Genomic DNA, 19918 nt, shown 5'->3' on the forward strand with positions numbered 1-19918 from the left:
AGCGAGGGCCGCGGCTGAGCTCGGGGTCCCAGGAGTCGCCGCCCTCCCCAGGCGGCTTCAGTGCCGCGGCGGCGTGGCGGGGGCCAGGGACCGACAGACGCACGGACAGACTGACGCGGCGGCGGCCCGCGCCTCGGAGGGCGAGGGCGAGGGCGGGGGCGAGGGCGGGGGCGGGGGCGGGGCGGTCCGCGGGGCGGTGCGGAGGCATGCGCCCTGCTCCGCCCCCCGCCCCCGGCCGCCGAGCGCAGCCAGCCGAGCGGCGGGAGCCGAGCGCGGCGGCGGCGCGAGGGGCGCGAGGGGCGCGAGGGGCGCGAGGGGCGCGAGGGGCGCGAGGGGCGCGAGGGGCGGCGGGCGGAGCTGAGCCGAGCGGAAGGCGCGGCCCCGGCGGCGCCGCCAGAATGCCCCGGCCCGCGGGCCGCTCCGCCGCCAGCGCCCCCCGCGGCCCCCGGCGGCCCGCGCTCGGCCTGGGAGCGCGGGAGCCAAGCCGGAGCGGGAGGCGGGAGCGGCGAGCAGGAGCCCCGGGCGCCCGAACGCAGGGTGAGCGCCGCGGGGGCCCGGGGTGCGCTGGGTTGGAAGGACCCGCGGCCGGAGCGCTGCGGCCGGGGCGGGGCGGGGCGGGGCCGCCGGAGTCCGTCCGAGGGGCCGCCTTCCCGCCCTCGACGGGGGCACCTCCGGGGTAACTTCCCCGGGGCCGGCCTCCCTCTCCTCGGTCCCTCCCCCACTCCCGCGTCCGGCCCGGCCACGCGGCTTGCAGGGAGCGGGGCGGCCAGTCGGGGGCCCGGGCCCACCCCGCCCGGAGCAATCCGCTGGGGCGTCCGGCTCACGGCCCGCGTCGCGGACGCGCCCTCGGGGCCGGGTAGGGCCGGGTAGGGCCGCGCGGGGCCGGGCGGGAGTGTGGAAACGCGGCGCCGCAGGGCCGGCGGGGGCGGGGGCGGGGGCGGGGGCGGGGGGCCTGCGGGAGACGCGGAGGACCGCGCTGAGCCCCGCCCTGGGCGGCCGCGGTCCGGGCCCGGGGGCCGCTAGGAGGCAGCGCGGGCGGGGCGCGACCGGGACGGGGGTGGGGCGCCCGGGGCCAGGTCCGCGCGAGCGGCGCCCGCCTGGAACCCGGGGAATCCTTTCAAGTTCTCGGTTCTCTTTGTTGCGCAATAGAGCCCCGGGGCAACGAGGCTTCATTGGCCGGGGGCCGTGACGTCACGCCGGGGCCCGCCCGCAGACCCTGCGGAGGGAGTCCTGGGGCCTCCAGGTGCCACGCCCGTCACACCTGCAGGCGGCCCTGCGATGTGCTGTGGGGGGAGGGGAGGAGGGTCCCAGGATGGCGTTGGAGGGGGGCGGGACGCAGGAAGCCCCAACCCGAAATGCAGGGCGGGGACACTTTGAGTATTGCGGGAGAAACTTGCCGCGGGGGGTGGGGGGTGGCGACACCTGGGTGTCCCCCCTCCCCCAGCACTGGCTGGAGGCCAGCTTGGGTCTGGCCCTCAGTGGCTGCTGCTCCCTGCGGAGAATGCACTGCTGGTGCGCGATCAGCCCGGGGGAAGGGGTCTCCCAGTGCCTGTGCACTGGGAGCCCCTCTCGCTGTGCATTTGGAGACCTTGCTATTAACTCCGCGGTGACATTTCCTCCCCCATCCCAGCACCTCCGCTCTCCGGAGTCAGACTCCAAACCTAGCCCTGGCCTTTCCACCCTGTGTCGCTGTGGATCAGTGTGGGGACAGCAGGACCCATCCTGCAGGGGTAGGGAGTTGAGAAAGGCAACCTCAGTTCAAGGAAGGACAGATGCCTGTTCCTGCTTGGCTGTGGGTTAGTTAGGGTCTGGGCTTGGGTTTGAAAAGCCAGGATTTTGATGTCAGCCAAGTAGGGTTTGAGTTCTGGTTCAGACACTTCATAACTCGGGCAAATGATTTTACCAACGCTGTCTTTACTTGACTGTCTTTAAAATGGGGATAGTGTCAGTGTTGATCACATCACCTTTCTGGGGACACTAACTGAGAGGTTAGTTCACACTGCTTCCTCCCTCTCCAGGCAAGGCATGTTCTCCTGCCCACAGACCTAGAGCCTTTCCCTGCAGCGAGACATGGGTAGGCCAGACAAGGGGAAGACCCGGCACCATGAGAGGTTGTGCCAGTTCCAGCCTGTGGCCCCTTCCCCACCACCCTCCACCAGGGATCAACAGGGCACAGGGTTACAGAGTCAGGCAGAGCCACTGGGGGTACTGAGGGACTGCCTCCGAGTGGGACAGCCAAGGAGACCCAGTGCGGGTGGAAAGAGATGCTGGCCTACCAGGTGCATGCTGAACCCGGCTTCCTGTTTGACAGTGTAAAGATCTCTGAGGTCTGCAATCTCTGGCCCACAGCAGCACCCACACCCTGCCTGCTCTGGACCCCTGGGAGGCCCTGTGGCCTTCTCACCCTGAAGCTCCCTGTCCCAGGTTCTGGTTGGAGTGACTGTATCTACCCACACGTCTGAGGCTTACCCACACCCCCCAAGCTCAGCCGCTTGGCCCTTAAGGGGCAGCAGAGTTCAGTGAGATGAGAGGGCTGTAGTACAGATTTGTACCTGGCAAGCATTCATTGAGCGCTTACTGTGTGCTTGGCTCCATCCCATGGCATAGCTGTCTACTACCCATAGCACTTTCCCGGGCAGGTATCGCATCCAGCTTACAGATGAGTAAAACGAGGCCCAGCTGAGTCAGTAACTGCCTGGCAAGCTAGAGGTGGAGTCCAGCAGCTCTTTATTCAACCCCATGTGGCCTCTGTATGCTGAGGTCGGAGGGGTTTGCTGGATACTGGAATGGCTGGAGGGTCCGATGGGGCCACCCCACCACCCACACTGGATCTCGAGGAGGGGAGAAGAGGAGGCTCTGTAAGCAGAAGGCTAATGTTTGGGAAGGTATTTCCCTGTCCCCAGAAGCCTTCCAACTCCCTAGGAGGCCCTTAAGGAACAGTGGTACAGTCCAGAAAAGACTCCTCCCCTAGGTCAGGGGTCTGGGCAGGCCCATGGCAGGGGCACGGAGATGAAGGAGACTCATCCCTGAGAGGTCCTTTGGTATTGGGGTTCAGGCCACAGACAGACCAAAAGAACTCTGAACAAGACAAGAAGGGGTGTCACAGCAGGACCAAGTATTGCTTCCCCTGCCCCGAGAGCCCGGGGCCTGCAGTGGCCTGTCCATTCCAAGCTAGGTAACAGCCCCTGAGGAATCACATGGCTGTGCCTGGTACAGTAGGTGCTCATAAGTGCTGGGGGTAAGAGAATCACAAGCAGTAAAATTAAACAGGCTTCCAAGTAAAAATGGCCAAGTGCAGCAGAGCACACAGTAGGCCTGCACTTCTTCCCGTGCTGCCTTCCCTAGGCTATGGCCAGAGAGGCCTATTGTGGGGCCTCACCTCAGAGGGACTAGCCAGTACTCTGCACAGGGGTGTGGCTTGGGGCTACTGGGCAGGGAAGGGGGAGGGAGGGACTTACAGCCTGGCTGTTGGCATGTCAGCAGGAGTGCTTCTCTGCCCTGTACATTCCGCCCAACATCCTGTGTCCCTGGCTCATGGCCATAAGCTATCGGCAGTTCCTCCTTGGGGTCAAGGTCTGGTCCCTTTGGCTTTCTACAGGCCCATGTTGTCCAAGGCATCCACAGCATAATAATGACCACCTCCCCAGAGCATCTCTGTGTGATACTTGCCCCAGGGTTTTTTTGTTTTTGTTTTTGTTTTGTTTTTTTTTAATTTTTGTTTATTTATGATAGTCACAGAGAGAGAGAGGCAGAGACATAGGCAGAGGGAGAAGCAGGCTCCATGCACCGGGAGCCCGACGTGGGATTCAATCCCGGGTCTCCAGGATCGCGCCCTGGGCCAAAGGCAGGCGCTAAACCGCTGCGCCACCCAGGGATCCCCGCCCCAGGGTTTTAAAGATGTGTCTGTCCACCCCAGCCTCCTCTTGGAAGAATCATCATCGTCCCCGTTACAGAGGATGTAGGCGTAGGGACCTTGCTCAAGCCACACAGCTAGTATGATGGAGCTTAATTTGAATGCCAGCCTGTGGCAGTGCCTGGGCCACCCACAGAAAGCCAGAGCCAGTAGGTGATGGGCCCAGACAGAGTAGGCTGCTTGTTGCCAAGATGGCCATGGAAGTGGTCAGTCTTCAGATCACCCCTCTTGCACAGGGAGATTTAGGGGGCTTACCCTCTAAGGCATGTCCTCATTTGGCCAAATGAAGTAGGACAAATTAAGATAAGGGCCTCTGATGTTCCCTGGGGACGCATCATGTGGGCTGTGTGAGATTTGGGATACTTAGGGTGAGTGTGTTGGTTCCCAGGCAGGGCTAGGGCACCGGAGCAAGATAGCCCAGCAGTGCCAGCCTGGCTGCTTCCTGGAGGATGCAGCTGCCCCAGAAGCAAACCCAGATTCCATACCTTGACCAGGAACGGGTGGGAGGGAGCATATTAGCACTTTTCAGGCACCCCTGTCTATGTTCCCTGGGTGCCAGGGACATGGGCTAGAGGCCCTGGAGTAGACAGGAGGGCAAAGCATCCCAGCCCAAGCCAGGACCACACCAGTAATGGTGCATCAGGGAACCCCTCCATCTCCCACTGCAAGGAGCCACAAGAGCTTTGACGCTGTAGCTAGAGGGACTGTCTGAACACTCACTGGCTTCTCCCCCACTGCAGATGCTCGCGGTCCCTGATGTCTCCGAGCCACCACGTGTGAGGGCTGTTGCTCTGAGCCAAGGCCTGCCCCCAATGAGGATGTCTCAGCTGCCGGCCAGCTCCTGTCTGCACCATGAGTGATGAGCGGCGGCTGCCTGGCAGTGCGGTGGGCTGGTTGGCATGTGGAGGCCTCTCTCTGCTGGCCAATGCCTGGGGCATCCTGAGCGTGGGTGCCAAGCAAAAGAAGTGGAAGCCACTGGAGTTTCTGCTGTGTACGCTTGCGGCCACCCACATGCTCAACGTCTCGGTGCCCATTGCCACCTATGCTGTGGTGCAGCTACGGCGGCAGCGTCCCGACTACGAGTGGAATGAAGGCCTCTGCAAGGTCTTTGTCTCCACCTTCTACACCCTCACCCTGGCCACCTGCTTCTCCGTCACCTCCCTCTCCTACCACCGCATGTGGATGGTCCGATGGCCCGTCAACTACCGGTGAGCTCTTGGGCACATGTGCTGTTCTTAGAGAGGGGGACGTGTGGGCAGTGAACGCAAAGGCCACCTGGCATACCTGTGCACACAGACACCCCGGGGTGACGACAGTGCCCCACACCTGTGTTGTGTGGGGGGCAGGCAGGGAAGCTGAGGAAGGGCTGCTCTGGGCTGCACACCTGTGTGTGCATGGGCGTCCACAGCATCCAGGACAGAAATGCTCAGTGAGAGGGATGTGTGCCACCATGCATGAGGATCCCCTGTGCAAGGGACCAGGCCCCCCTCTGTTGGCTGTGCCATAGTGATGATGTACCAGGGGGCCAGGGCAGTGGGGATCCTTTGCAGGACCCCAGGGCTCTAGGAAGACCCTATGAGTGACACCTCCGTCCTGCCCCCACCTCATGCCAGGCTGAGCAACGCCAAGAAGCAGGCAGTGCATACGGTCATGGGCATCTGGATGGTGTCCTTCATCCTGTCTGCCCTGCCTGCCGTCGGCTGGCACGACACGAGTGAGCGCTTCTACACTCACGGCTGCCGCTTCATCGTGGCTGAGATCGGCCTGGGCTTCGGCGTCTGCTTCCTGCTGCTGGTGGGTGGCAGTGTGGCCATGGGTGTGGTCTGCACAGCCATCGCCCTCTTCCAGACACTGGCTGTGCAGGTGGGGCCGCGGGCCGGCCACCGAGCCTTCACCGTGCCCACCATCGTGGTGGAGGATGCGCAGGGCAAGCGTCGCTCCTCTATCGACGGCTCTGAGCCTGCCAAAACCTCGCTGCAGATCACGGGCCTGGTGGCCACCATCGTCATCATCTATGACTGCCTCATGGGCTTCCCCGTGCTGGTGGGTGAGACTGTCTCAGTGGGTGAGATGGGAGTCTGTCAGGGATGTGGACTCTGGGACAGCCCTGGGGCTGGGCATGCTCCAGGCATCCAGTCCTGGGCTGGGGGTGGGCAGGCAGTATTATTATCATCCCCATTTTACTGATTTGGGAACTGAGGTTCAGAGTGGCCCTGACCATGACCCACCTAGAGTTAAGGCAGCTGGATGAGGACTGTCCAGTGACTGTGGGGCCCAGGATCTTTTCTGGCACACTGTAGGAGACATTCCTCACCAGAGTGAGGCCATTCAAAGCAGAGGGTATGGAAGGTGAAGTAACATGTCCACCTGGCCCAAGAATAAACTCCATTCAGTAGTCATGCCCTTGTACCCATGGGGCTCCAGCCCAACCCCCTGGAAGGTCTGGAGTTGGATCGGGAGGGGTTTGGGGCAAGGACCAGCCAGTGATTTTGTCTAAGCAGCAGCTGGGCAGGGCTGTGTCTCTAGAGTCATTGTAAGACACAAGCTGCAAAAAAAAAAAAAAAAAAAAACTTAAAAAAAAAAAAAACACAAGCTGCAGAAAGTGGCAGATGGGATGGCAGCCTCATAATCAGGGGACATACTCAGGATACAGGCCCAGGCAACCTGTGCCCCCACCCTTTGTGGGCCTGGCACACAAAGTACCCTCCCCCAGGTACTGGACTCTGTGTGCAGTGGAGCCCGTGTCTCTAGCCTAAGCTGATGGAGAGAAGGAGTGTGTATAAAATCATGGAGCCAGAAGGGGACAGCTGTGGAGGAAGAGTCTCCCCAGTTTCTCTTCAGGGCATGGAAGGGGGTGCAGTTTATGGAACTCACTCCATGCTGCAGGCCCCATATGATGTCTGGGATCTTTACCTCACTCTATGGGGTGTCCTTGGCCCATTTCACAGACCAAGAAACTGAGCCCCAGAGAGGTATAGCACCTTTCTGAGGGTCACACGGGCTCACTTAGCAGAACCAGTGTGATGAGTGTATCATACTCATTTCTGCTTTGATGGAATAATTTAGTGTCACTCTGGGTGGGGAAATGAACTCTCCTGGGACAGGAGGAGCAAAGGTCCCTGGACAGTGACCCAAAGGCTTCCTGGTTGATTCTCAGAAACTACTTTGATTCTCCTCTGAGGTCCAAGGCCTAGACACCCCCCTCCCCACCCCACCCCTGGTGTAAGGACAAGCCCAGAGAGGATTGAGGATGGCAAGAAAGTCCCTGAACTGGGAAGCTTGAGACCTGGTTCTCTCTCTCTCTCTCTCTCTTTTTTTTCTTTTTAAGATTTTATTTGGGATCCCTGGGTGGCGCAGCAGTTTGACGCCTGCCTTTGGCCCAGGGCGCAATCTGGAGACCCGGGATCGAATCCCACGTTGGGCTCCCGGTGCATGGAGCCTGCTTCTCCCTCTATCTATGTCTCTGCCTCTCTCTCTCTCTGTGACTATCATTAAAAAAAAAAAAAAAAAAAAAAGATTTTATTTATTTATTCATGAGAGACACAGAGAGAGAGAGAGAGGCAGAGACACAGGCAGAGGGAGAAGCAGGCTCCATGCAGGGAGCCCGACGTGGGACTCGATCCTGGGTCTCCAGGATCACACCCTGGGCCGAAGGCAGTGCTAAACCACTGAGCCACCCGGGCTGCCCAAGAGACCTGGTTCTCCAAGCCTGTTTCCTCTTCCCAGAAAGGGGTGGATAGACCCTGCCCCCGCCCTTGCTGCCCGGTACCATGTGAAGGGCTGTCCGTGCACACATGGGGCTGTAGCTGCTCATGCTGGCAGCCAGCAGCTCTTGCTGGACAGGGACTTCTGCTCACACTCTGGCTCTTTCCTGCACAAGAGCCTCTAGCTGGGTCTGTGGGCTCCTCCTCCAGCAGGCAGAAGTGAGGCTGGGAGGCGAGGCTGTGTAACAGGGCTGCTGCCAGGTGCCAGGCCGAGCTGTGTGCCCACAGGTGGTGAGCTTCAGCAGCCTTCGGGCGGATGCCTCGGCACCCTGGATGGCGCTGTGTATGCTGTGGTGCTCAGTAGCCCAGGCTCTCCTGCTGCCCATATTCCTCTGGGCCTGCGACCGCTACCGCGCGGACCTCAAAGCCGTCTGGGAGAAGTGCATGGCCCTCATGGCTAACGATGAGGACTCAGACAATGGTGAGGATAGCCTGGGGGAGGCCCCTAGGGAGAGTGGTGCCTGGGGGAGGTTAGCAGGATAACAGCTGTCAGGTGACCCACCCCCATGACACTGAGGTGACCACGTTCTCAAATGTGCTTGAACCCCTATGGGACCTAGGTGGGGTATGCTCCTCTCCAGCCTCGTTGTCCCAGGCAGTATCTGTGAACACCAGACTGAATGTGTTCCACAGGCCTTCCACCCTTAGGGTTCCCTGGGGGGCTCCTGCAGACAGACCCAGGTGCTGGCTCGCCCCGGCAGTAACAGTGTTACCCTAGGTTGAGCCTTTGCTCTGTACCAGGTAACATCATGTGCCATCCCATGGAGGAGGAACCTGGCCCAGGTGATCTCCCCTGTCCCACAGCTAAAAGGTGGCAGTGCTGGATTTGAACCCAGCCCCCTGCCCTGTGTATGTCTCTAGGGATGCCTAGAACTCACTCCCTGATGCCCCCAGGTTTCCATGGCCCTAAGCTTTTGCCTAATCCTGCAGATACCAGCCTGGAGAGTGGCATCCCCCCGGACCTGGTGCTGGAGCACTCCCTTGACTACAGCTACGGAGGGGACTTTGTGGTCCTGGACAGGATGGCAAAGTATGAGCTTTCTGCCCTGGAGGGGGACCTGCCCCAGTTCTACCCGCTGCGGCCCCTGCAGGAGGACAAGAAGCAGTACCTGCAGGTAGGGTAGGGCTCCAGACACTGAAAGTGCAGGGGCGAAAGGGTGTGGGCCGTCCTCTCCCCAGGCTCGGCCTCTGAGCCCCGCGTCGGTCCCGTTTTCCAGGAGGGCAGCCCGGGTTAACCCCGCCCGTCCTGACAGGTCCCGCCCACGCGACGCCTGTCCCACGACGACGCGGAGGTGTGGGCCGCCGTGCCGCCGCCCGCCTTCCTGCCGCGCTGGGGCTCAGGCGAGGACCTGGCCGCGCTGGTGCTGCCCGCCGCGCCCGACCAACGCCGCGCCAGCCTGGCAGCCTTCGCGGAGGCCGCGCCCCCGTTCCGCCCGCGCCGCCGCTCGGCCGAGAGCCTGCTGTCGCTGCGCCCCCCGGGCCCCGGCGGCAGCCCGCGCCGCGCCCGCGCCTCGCCCCCCGGCGGCCCGCGCCTCCGCCCCGGGCCCGGCGCCCGCTCCGCCTCCGCCTCGCTGCTGCCCGACGCCCTCGCGCTGACCGCCTTGGAGGGCGAGCCGCGGGCCCCGCGCCGCCCGCCCGCCCCGCCGGGGCCCTTCCCCGACAGCCGGCGGCCGCCCGAGGACGCGGTGGCCCCTGGCGGAGGCGCGCGGCGGGGCCCGGGGCTGCGCCCGGCTGTGCACGCGCACGCGGGGCCCCCGAGGAGCGGCCTGAGCGCGCCGTGGGGCGAGCCCGGCGGCAGCACCAGCAGCTTCCTGAGCTCGCCCTCCGAGTCCTCGGGCTACGCCACACTGCACTCGGACTCGCTAGGCTCCGCGTCCTAGGGCCTGCGTGCGGGCTCCGCGTCCTCGGGCCTGCCCGCGCTTCCCCACGCGCGCCCGGCGGGCCGGGCCGCCCACAGGGACCAAAGCACCAAAGATGCTAACGCTGACCCAGGCCAGGTCCCGGGCAGCACCACGCGGGGCCCGTCCATGGCGCCTGGCCGTGTGCCAGCCCTCCCTGCGTGACTGAGCCATGAGCCGTGGGCCACGGCCTGGAAGGGTGGCAGCTGCCGGGCACCGCATCACGGGGCAGAGTGAGGCTCGGCTTGGGTAAAGGCGAGCTCTGCACGCCCCTATGTGCCTCGCCCAGCCCTAGGCAGCGGGATTGGGGCGGATGGGGGTGGGCCGCAGGGAGTCTGGGGAAAGGGCCACCACCAGACAGCACAAAACCCAGAATTGCCGCCTGCTTTCCACTTTGCATTGTAACTGTCTCACCTTAGCAGGGGGTGGCAGGGTACAGAGGGTCTCTAAGCACAGGGGTCTTTGGAGCCCAAACACACTGTTTTGAGCAGGTGTTCCTGCTCACCAGTTCTGCCTCTGTTTCCCCATCTGTCATGAGCAGGTGACCATATTAACTCTCAGGACTGTTTGGAGAAGTCTCCTGGTCCATGTGCCCCGGCCCCTGAAGGGACAGAGTGTGAGAGTATCTAGGGCCCTCTGTGGGTCCTCTGTGGGGGTCATTCTTCAGTGTGTGGCCTGCTGTGGCCTCAGCACCTGGGGCCTCCCACTCTCAGTGCCGTTGGCCCGCCCAGGAACTTACCCCACCCACACCCCAGCTAAAGCACAACACTTTGCACCATCACCCACCTCTACCACTGTTAGCATCCCCACCCTCATCACTCTCAGCCACCTCTGTGACTCTCACCATGAAGATCGTGGCTCCATGATCTGAAAGAACTGAAGCAACGGAAGAATGGACTTCCTTATCCTGATGCCCCAGGGAAGGGGTGAGGCCTCCCAGATTCTAGGCTTAAGGCCTGGTCCCTGCTTAGAGTCCTCCCTCACCCTGGGGGATAGGGCTCTTTGCTCTCTTCTGGGCAGATCTCCCCTGGGGCCTGGGGCTTGGCTTTGCCTGGGTCTTCCATGGAGAGACCCTAGAATCAGGCTAAGCAGAGGTCCAGGAACAACTGTGACCTTGAGCTGAAATGACAGGCCAATGCAGAGGTTGTCTTGTCCTGGCCCCTGCCTCCACACAATGGCCCCTGCCCAGAAAAACCTGGAGCGGATTCCAGGGCCAGCACGCAGCCTGCCTGCAGTATGTTCCCTCCTGCTCTGTAACCTGGAATTGCAGCATTGCCCTCCCACCCTCTGGTGGCCAAGCCTATCTCCTCACCCGGCCCCAGGAGAGGCTCCTGGGAGGGGTGAGAATAGGAGACTGCCTATCCAGCTCTGTTTCAGAGGCCCTGCTAGTCCCTGGCTGCCGGGCAACGTGGGAGGGATGAGCTGGCCACAGGTGAGCAAGGCAGGAAACTGCAGTACAGCCCCTGCCATGGGAGGGGCCACCTCTGGCCAGTGCTGCTGTGCCTTCAAGGACCAACATGTCATGTGGGGGCAGAGATCATCAGCTAGCCACTGTGTCGGTTCTCTGCATCTCACCACCCCCACCCCCTACCGCCCCTCGCTCAGGCTGGCCCATTTGTCACATTGGGTTTTTACTCTGTGTATTTCATATCCTATGGCAATACTTGCAGGGAGACATGGTACCCCAAAGTCCCTCCAGTTCTGGTTTTTACAAGAAAATAGAGGACCCCAAACGGAGGACCCTGGGGCTCCCTCTCACACTTTGTGAGCCTCCAGGCTTATTTGCTGCGTTCATAAGCAGCAGGACCTTAGGCTCACAGGGGAGGGAGCTCGGTCTTCATACCACCACCCACCTAGAGCCAGGGATACATTTGTAGTTTTTTGACAACTGAGCATTTCTTTTCTGTACAGAATACAATAAAAACTTCCTATGATTTGCACCTGGCATTCCAAGGCTGGTTTCATGAAAACACACTTTTCTAGAATAGAGCTAGCCATCTGCCCCCAAACGTCTCCCTCTCTGGGGCCCAAATTCCTCCTAGTGTGCCCCCCTTTGGGGTGGTGCCCTTTTTCTAAGCAAGGGCTGCAGCCCCACCCAAGGAGTGAGGCTGGCCTGGAGCAGCAACGGGATGGAGAGGTAGGGTGTGCCCCCAAAGCCCTAATAGCAGAAGCCCTGGGAGTGCAGCTGGTAGCCTCGGCCCCAGATATGGCTATGGCCTCAGGGGCGTCTAGCCCCTGCGGGGGTTGGTTGGTTCAGGAGGGCAAGCGTAGGGCCGGGCCGGGGTGGGGTGGGGGGTTGCAGCTCGCCGCCTCCGGAGTAGGAATTTCAAGGCCGCGCGCTGGGTCCGCAGTGTAATGTCGCCACCTAGTGGCTAGCAGAGGGATGAGGGCGGCTGTCCCGGGCCCCCGTCCGCCCGCCCCGCGCAGTAGGGGGCCGAGACCCAAGAGGCCTCCCCCCAGACCGCCACAGCCGGGACCCCTTCCCGCCCGTGCTCCATCCAGAGAGCCCAATGGGTGGAGTGGGGGAGCCTGGCCGCCCTCTCCTCGCAGTGTAACCAGAACCGGTTTAGCACACAGGCAAAGCAGGGGCCCTCCTAAAGGAGAAATGTTTTATAGAAGTCGGTATTTGTAGCTCAAAAGATGCACCCAAGTCGGCATCGTGGGAGAAATTTGGACCTTCACGGTCTCTTTACACCCATTTCACAGGTTTGCCCTGTCTGCGTTCTGGATTTCAAGCTGGAAGTGCCCGGATGTCTTCCGGGGCTCGGCGCGGGATTCCCGTTCCCCCTCCCCAGGCTGGTCCTTGAGAACCGGGACCCCGGGCTAGAGTCCGAGCACAGTCGTGACCTCATTTTCGGACGCGCAAACGGGGGCAGGCTGTCGAGGGCCGCGGGCTCGGCGGCTGCCCCAGAGGTCGGGAGGCGGGGACCCTCGGGCGGCGCGCGGGGAGGTGCGGGCGAAGCGCGCGGTGGGCGGAGCATCCTGCGGGGCCCGCGGCGCAGCTCCGAGCGCTCGGGGCGGGTCTTCGGGCGGGGCGGGGCGGGGCGGGCCGGGGCGGGCCGGGTGGGCCGCGCCGCGTGCGGAGGGGGTGGGGATCCGCGGCAGCCGAGGGGGTCCGAGGGGGTCCGAGGTGGGGGCGGGCCGGGGGCCCCTCGCCGGCGGGGCGGGACCCGGCTCGCTTTGTGCCGGTGGGAACCGGGCGTCCTCGGCCGGCTGAATGGGCCGGGGCGGGGCAGCGATTCTCCTCGCTGCGAGGGGTCCGCTCTGCGCCGCTGCCGACGGCGACCTTCCCACCGCGGCGAGGCTGCGGGGCGGGGGCGGGGGGGGGCGGGCTGCCCGCCGGGAGCCCTGGGAACGAGGCGCGGCCCGGGACGTCCCCTCCCAGCCCCGCGAGAAGGTGGGGAGGAGAGACGGGGGTCTGGCTTGAGTCGGTGGGGCTGCGGTGGGGGCGGACCCCGGCCCCCTGCGGCTCCGTGTGTGTCCTCGCGTTCGCGGGCACGCGGCCCCCTCCCAGCCGCCCCTGCCTGGGGCCGGGGCCGGGGCCGGGGCCGACGACTGGGGTCCCGCCGTCGCCGCGGGCGCGCCCTCACCGGCCTCTGCGTCCCCAGGCCAGACGAGGGCCCCCTTGAGTCCGAGGCCGCTCGGGCCCTCACCACGGCCGCCAAACGCCCCGACCCGGCCCCGGGCTCTCGGTGCACTGGCGAGGCGCCGGCTGCGGCCCCGGGACGCTGGAGGACGGGCCGGGGAGATCCCCAGGGAAGAGGAGCCGCGGACCGGAGCCGCCGGGGACCGGAGCGGGGCCCCACAGGGCTGGGGCACAGGGCCCGAGCGGCGCGGCGGCCTCGGGGCTCCGGCCGGCGCTGTCCATGGTGCTGCCACCTGCGCGCTCGTGCGCCAGGGGGCAGCGCAGGCCGCCGCCGCCCTCCTCTCCGCGCCGCAGAAGCTGGCTGACGCCGGGCAGGCCGCTGCGGAAGCCCGACGGGAACTCAACTCCGCCGGGGACCGGCCAGAGCCCTGGGGGGAGGGGGGCGGACGGGAGAAATGTGAGGGCGAGGGAAGAGGAGGGGAGGAGGAGCGGTGGAGAAGGGGAAGGGGGGGACGGGGAGGAAGAGTGGCAGGGAGGAAGGGGAGGAACCAGGCAACCCGAATTTCTTTCCCAGGGTCCAGATCTTCGCCCACCCGGATCACAACTGCACGGGTCTGCAATGTCTTTGCAGCCTCCTGCCTCCGGCAGTCTGCGGCCCCCTCCTCCCCCAGCTGCCCACTGCCTCAGCTTTCTTCTCCATCCATTTTTCCTTTATCTGGCCTTGTCATGTCCGTGGCTCTGACCCAAGTCATCCCCACCCCGCAGCTCCTCACCCTGCCCTTCCGGGTGCCCTCCCACCTTGCACCGAGTTCTGAAGACTTTTCATGTACTTGACGCTCAGCTCCAGGATGTCTGCCTTCTCCAGCTTGCGTTTCCGGATCTGCAGATCCGTGGAAAAGGCTCTTAGTGGGGCAGTCCAACTTGGAGGAGACGAGGTTAGGGGTGGGGGGGTTGTATCACCCCCACCTCACCAGGTCCCCACATCTCACCTGGTGTGAGTAGTGTTTTTCCAGCAATGACTTCAGCTGCTCCAGGGATACGTTGATGCGTGCCCGTCGCTTCTTCTCCATGAGCGGCTTGGAGATCTGTGGAGGGGTGGCATTTTAGGGGAGGGCCACAGTCCTCTCCATGTCAGTCCCATCCCACCCCCGGCTTGGCAGGGTCCCCAGACTGTGCCCTTCAGGGCCCCCAGACCTTGCGGAAGCTGCTGGCATGGCCACCAGAGCTGCCCTGGGTCCCAGGCTTAGTGCCCATGTTGTCGTTATCTGCGCCTGTGGGAGGCAGTGCCGCCTTTATAGGGGCTCCTCGTTTACATGTCAATGAGGCCCTTCTGGACTCGAGGAACCCCGAGGGGGAGGAGATGAGGGGGGGGAATGCACTGTGAAATTCCCCACCTCCCTCTGCCCGACCCCCTCTCTCAGTCCGGGTTCATTTTCACCTCCAGGAACGCTTCTCTCTTCCAAGGGACTCTTAATTCTCCTTTCTCAGTCTTTCCTTTATCCCTCTCATTCCTTTTTCCCTCATCATTCCCTTAGTCTGGGGTCCCCTCCAATACACATCCCTCCGTGCCCTGTCCAGTCCCCTTGTCTAGTGTCCATAGGTACTGAGCCTCCACTAGGCCCACTTACTAGGCCCCTTCATCTCCAACATTCTGGGGGGGCACTCACCGAGGAATGTCCTTCAGCCCAGCAGGCTCTGAGCCCCACTAATGACTCTGACAAGGTGCCGGGCTTCTCTGGGCCTGATGAAGATGCGGAAGCAGGGAGGACCCACCAGCGAGGCCTTTCTGCGGGTTTCACGCTCTGGCCACGCTGGCAACGCCACATTAGCCGCCCTAATGTTGGGACAATGCAGCGATTTTCTGCCTGTGGCTGCTCAAAGCCGGGCACAGGCTGGGCCCGAGGGGGCCAAGCAGCAACATGTGTCCCATTAAAGCGTGCAGCCCGCCCTCGGGGCCAGTCTCCCCCTGGCTGAGGTCTGTTTTCCCGTGCAGAGGTGTAGCCTGGGCTCATGTGCCCTCTGGGCCCTGTTAGGCCCCAGTTCACCTCTCCTAGCTGGGAGGAGGCTGCAGACAGCCTCAAACCGGGAGGAATAGAACAGCCTCCCCATCCAAAGATGTGGGTTTCCAGGCTGGACATGTGAGGCACTGACACTTTCCCTCACAGCCTGCAAGTTTATTTACACCAGTCTTCTCTCAGTCCCAACAAATGTAAGGTGAGGGTGGGAAAGACCACTGATCATATGGGAAGAACACCATTCTGTGCTCTTGGAGGTCTGGGATCCCCAAAGGCTTTTTATTATTCAGGGTGTGGTTGGACCCAGGGAGCTCAGTGGAGGAGGCACTCACACCAGGATGGGTTAGGCCTAACAGCAGGACTGGTGCAGTCTCCGGTGGGGCCCCAGGAGCAGGACTCCAGTAGCTGTGACTAGAAGGCTGAGGCCCAGAGGAGTGCCTGGGTTCATACCCTGTACTGGGCTCGCAGGGCCTCATTTCAGGGTTTGTAAAACGCAATGCAGGTCCCCACAGCTGCTCTGGAGGGTGATGAAGAAAGCAGGGACTCAAAAGTTGTGCAGTTGAGCCCTGTGGCAGAGGAATAAACAAATTGGCCTTTGCAGGGACTCAGCGTGAGGGGGAAGGGATATTGCTGGGTCTTGGGTGGGCCCCCTCCCCCCTGGCTCTCTGGACCCGGGGTTTCTTCTCCGCGGACACTCGCCCCCCTCCCGGAGCAGTGAAGGGCCCTGCCGCGCAGAGGCGTTCTCAAGCGCCAAACAGCGTGGAGAATCGCGCCCCGCCCTCCTTTCAGGCCCAGGTTGCGTGGTCCGCGGCTCCAGGGTGCTCTTCCGTCTGGGCTGCAGGCCGCGGGCCGGACCCGGGCCGGGCCGGGCCCCGGTGGGGCGGCGGGGCCGAGGCCGGACGGCGGGCGTTGGCACGCGCCGGGCAGCTTTGAAGCGCGGGGGCTGACCGGGCCCCATGGGCCTCTGTGCGTTCCTCTGGCTTGGGGGGTGGCGGCCCCGTACAAAGGCGCCGCGGGGCAGGCGGGCGGCGCGGCCGGGCACAAAGGGGGCAGCCGAGTGTTAAGGGCATTGTGCCGGCCCCACAAAGCCCGCCCGCGCCCGCCCCCTCGGGGCCAAACTCCGGGCGCCCCGCCGCGCACGGGCTTCCAGCTGCTGCACATCTGCACGGAATCTGGGCGCGCGCCTCGCTCCGCGGGCCCCCTCACCCCCGCCCCCCGCTCCCGAGCAGCGCGGGCTGCGGGGCAATTTGTCCCCTAATTATGATGCCTCCCCATAAACCGCCGCCCGCGCCTTTCAACTCTGGCGTATTAGCTAACTAATGGCCCTCGTCTTGCGCTCCTGGCCCGCCCTCTCTCCAGAGTTAGGGCTGCCGTAAAGGGGCCCGCGGCCCGCCCCTGCCCGCACCCGGGCATCCTGCCCTCCTCGGGCCATCACTCCTCTTGAGCCCTGGCCGAGGGCTCCCGGCCGCGCTGGGTGGGGCCGCTCACGTGGGTGGCTTAGTGTTTTCCTAAGCAGTGGAAAATTGACCGCAAAATGAGCTAATTCGCAATGTTCTGCTTTGGCTGCGGGCGGCGAGCCTGGCGGGGAGGCCCGAGCTGGACTCGCAGCCGTCAAATCCCACCCCCGCCCATTTAATGGGCCTCCGCCTCCGCTGCCCCCTACCCCTACCCCAAGCACCTGCCCCTACGTACCCTCTCTCCCCATCCTGGGACAAGTCCCTGGGCTGAGGTGCCCCCCACACACATACACACACAGACACACAGCTAGGCTGATTTCATCCCGGCTTTACAGGTTTCCCACCCCAGCCCGGCTCCCCACCCCGAATAGCCCTTAAGGGGGCTGAAGGTCGCACAGAACCCCGGGCGGATTCCAATCCCCCTGCCCGGAGAAATCCCCACTTTACCCACAACTCTGGCTCCCGGGCAGCCACTTCCCCATTGAGACCCAATTTCTCCCTCAATCTGCTTTTGAGTCCTGAGCCTGAGCGTCCTACCCATGCTCATATTCCAATGGGGTGTGTAGAGATAGGGAAGGCGAATTGGGAGGGGCGGCACCCCCTCCACCCCCTTCTCTGAGAGCAAGCAGGGCAAAGCGCTCTCAGGCTGCAGGGAAGGACATGGACCAACTTAGAAGCTGGGCTTATGCAAACTGGGATGTAGGCCACCGACTCCTTTTCCATCTTTAGCATCTGGGATCCCTAGGGGGGGCTTGGAAAGCAGCACAAGTTCGGGCAAAGCGCTGAGGAGACCCAGGCTGCGCTTTGCTCATTCAAGGAAAAATTTCCTTCTATAGTTCTGGAGGCCTCTGGGGGCTTCCAGGAATACTCAGAGCCCTCAGCTTCCTCAGGCTTGGGAATTTAAGGCAAAAAGTGGCCTGTGACTTTGTTCTTCCTTTCCCCGTTTGGTTTTCTCAACTTTGGCAAAAGAAAGAACATTACAGAGCAACTAAGCTCTGGCAGAAGGTAGAGAGGGGGGTTTACAGGTCCCGGGACAGGAACCAGAGCAAATATTCTACAGTCCTCCCGGGTAATGGCCCTGTGTAGCCTCTCCACCCTGGGTGAGAAAGCCCCTTCCCTTCCTGCAGCACCCAGACATTGAAAGCAATGCTAACTGGTGAGTGCCGCTGAGGCCACCGAGGGTGAGGTGAGTTGGGGGTGGGGGTGGGGAGAAATGCACCGTTGGTCTCTGCAGCTGCATTTCAAAGTGGAATGAAGTGATTGCTTCGTGTAATTAACTATTGGGACACAGCGAAAGCTCTGAAATGACTCAGCCAATTGTCTCCAGATGGGGCTGGAGAGGCTGCGATTGTTTAACTCTCTTTAGCTGTGTTGGGACTCCGAATAGTCCGGGCCGCAGAGGGCCCTCCAGGGGACAAAGGCTGGGACTCCAGTGAGTGCATCAACACTGAACCGGGCTGGCCCAGCTCAGGGAGAGTGAATTCAGAGAGACCCCCATTGTCCCAGCCCTTTGTGTTTCTCCCCAGCTGGCTCTAATCTTTAAATATTTACCCGGCCCTTTTGTGCACATATGACTTATGCACTTCAGGCTGATGTGCTCATAAATTACGCATCATTTACCCGTTTCCAGACTAGAGAGAGGGGGCTTTCATGCCTGGAGCCCAGAGTGGCCAGAGGAAGGAGAAGAAAAGTGTTGGAGGATCAGTGTTCCCTCCTGGGGAGAGTTGCAGCTACCCTGAACTGGCCCCTCCTGGCCTCCACGTGGCAAGTGGATGGGACCGAGGGCCTGTGAGTGACAAGGAGCCCCAGGAAGCTGCTCTAACAACTGACCAGGGGCCCACCTGCAGGGAGGAGGGAGAGGCCAGTTCTCAGACTCTATCTAACGTGGCCGGCGTGGCTTATCTCAAGCTTGGACAAGAACAAACTTCTCACCCTGGGAAGCTGGTGTGTTGAGGTGCTTGGTCATGCCTCATCCTTGCACCTGCCTCCAGCTTGCTCGGGCTTTTATCCCCTCTTCTACATTCTCTCCACAAAGGAGCCCCATTTAAGAAAAAGAAGTCTGATTTCATCCCAGCCTGAAGTTTAACTTGGAAAAGTCAAGGAGGTTCTTAGAACCCTTTGAACCGGAGGAATCCCTGCTTAGGCGTGGGATAGAAAGCTACCTCAGCTGGTGGGCGAAGACCAGGAGGAGGGGCGCCCAGGGGAGACCCAGCAGAGGGACCTTCCTGCATGAGAAAGGGCTCCCTTTGTGCTTGCCTCCAAGCTCCAAGAACAAAACACATTCAAATGCTTATTTACAAAAGAAGGCAAGAGAGGCATCCCAGGGCTGAGTAGTTCACCTTTATTTTCTTATAATTTTATGGGCTGCTTGTTCTCCTGCCTGGGGAGGACACTGGAGAACAGGATGCAGAATGGACTTCTTTGATCAGATTGCTTTCCTCTCTGGTTGGAATGCAGGTCTCTGCATATGTTTCTGCCCGTACCTCTGGGTGAACTGTTTCTCTGTGCATCTGTCCATCTCTGTGTGTAACTTTGTTTCTCTGGGTCTATGCCAGTGCATGCATATATTTGCTTACTTGGCTCTTTCCTCCATTACTGCTCTGTGAATTATGGGCCCTCCCTGACCGATTCAGCAACTCCAGGCACTTCTTAAAATTCCCCTTCCCTCTGATCTGGCCATACATGGCAGGGGACTGCTTCCTCTTTCTTCCTTCTCCAAGATGAGGCTGATGGAGATGTATGGTCTAAAGGGAAGTGGTGAGCAGAGGAGAAAGTGTTGCTCAGGCTAACCTAACTGGCTTTCCTGTTGCTCTGTGCCCCTAGAACAGGGACAGTCCCTGACGGTGAATCAGGGCCCTAAATCAGTGTGGACAGCAGATGCCAATGGCCAGAAAAGGAGTGTCCTGGGGGCAGCTCTCTGCCCCAGGACTAACTTCACTCCCAGGAGTGAAAATGCAATGATCATTCTCTAGGGTCCCTGAGGCATCCCAGCATTGGAAGAGAGGTACTGAGTCTGGGTGAGAGCATCAGAAATTGGGGGCAGTGTCAGGAGCCTGAGGTCTCAGCCTGCAGTACACCATGCCTCCTTCCTAACGTGGCACTGCAACTGGGCAACTTTGGATTTTAAAACATTAAATCTCCTTTCAATTCCCAGGAACCCAGTTTAGCAAATGTCTTCTGAACATCATTTAAACCTGGTACCGGGCTTTGCAGAACGTTATCAATACCTGATGGTGAAATTAGGACCCCTACTTTACAAGAAGCCGAGGTTTGGAGGTGATTTGC

The 19918-nt window shown here is 61.8% G+C and overlaps 2 protein-coding genes across 7 annotated transcripts; one reads left to right on the forward strand and one right to left on the reverse strand.

The window, feature by feature from the left end:
- The first annotated feature begins 383 nt into the window (after nt 1-383).
- GPR153 (G protein-coupled receptor 153) lies at nt 384-11515 on the forward strand. Of its 6 annotated transcripts, XM_077891435.1 has the most exons (7): nt 1362-1730; nt 2019-2327; nt 4654-5121; nt 5527-5956; nt 7906-8098; nt 8608-8792; nt 8931-11515. In XM_077891435.1, the coding sequence occupies exons 3-7, from the start codon at nt 4766-4768 to the stop codon at nt 9555-9557; spliced, it is 1791 nt and encodes a 596-aa protein (XP_077747561.1). In that variant the 5' UTR covers nt 1362-1730; nt 2019-2327; nt 4654-4765; the 3' UTR covers nt 9558-11515. The 6 variants fall into 6 exon arrangements, with proteins under 6 accessions (XP_077747560.1, XP_077747565.1, XP_077747564.1 ...); XM_077891434.1 differs by lacking the exons at nt 1362-1730; nt 2019-2327 and adding an exon at nt 384-537; XM_077891439.1 differs by lacking the exons at nt 1362-1730; nt 2019-2327 and adding an exon at nt 742-866.
- Nucleotides 11516-13224: 1709 nt separating this feature from the next.
- Nucleotides 13225-14231, reverse strand: HES3 (hes family bHLH transcription factor 3). Its single transcript, XM_077883641.1, has 3 exons — nt 14151-14231; nt 13960-14041; nt 13225-13589 (listed from the first exon to the last, which is right to left on the reverse strand). Exons 1-3 carry the CDS (start codon nt 14229-14231, stop codon nt 13225-13227), a joined length of 528 nt encoding a protein of 175 aa, XP_077739767.1.
- Between the last annotated feature and the right edge of the window lie 5687 nt (nt 14232-19918).

This window comes from Canis aureus, chromosome 3, assembly GCF_053574225.1.
Source record: "Canis aureus isolate CA01 chromosome 3, VMU_Caureus_v.1.0, whole genome shotgun sequence".
Lineage (NCBI taxonomy): Eukaryota > Metazoa > Chordata > Mammalia > Carnivora > Canidae > Canis > Canis aureus.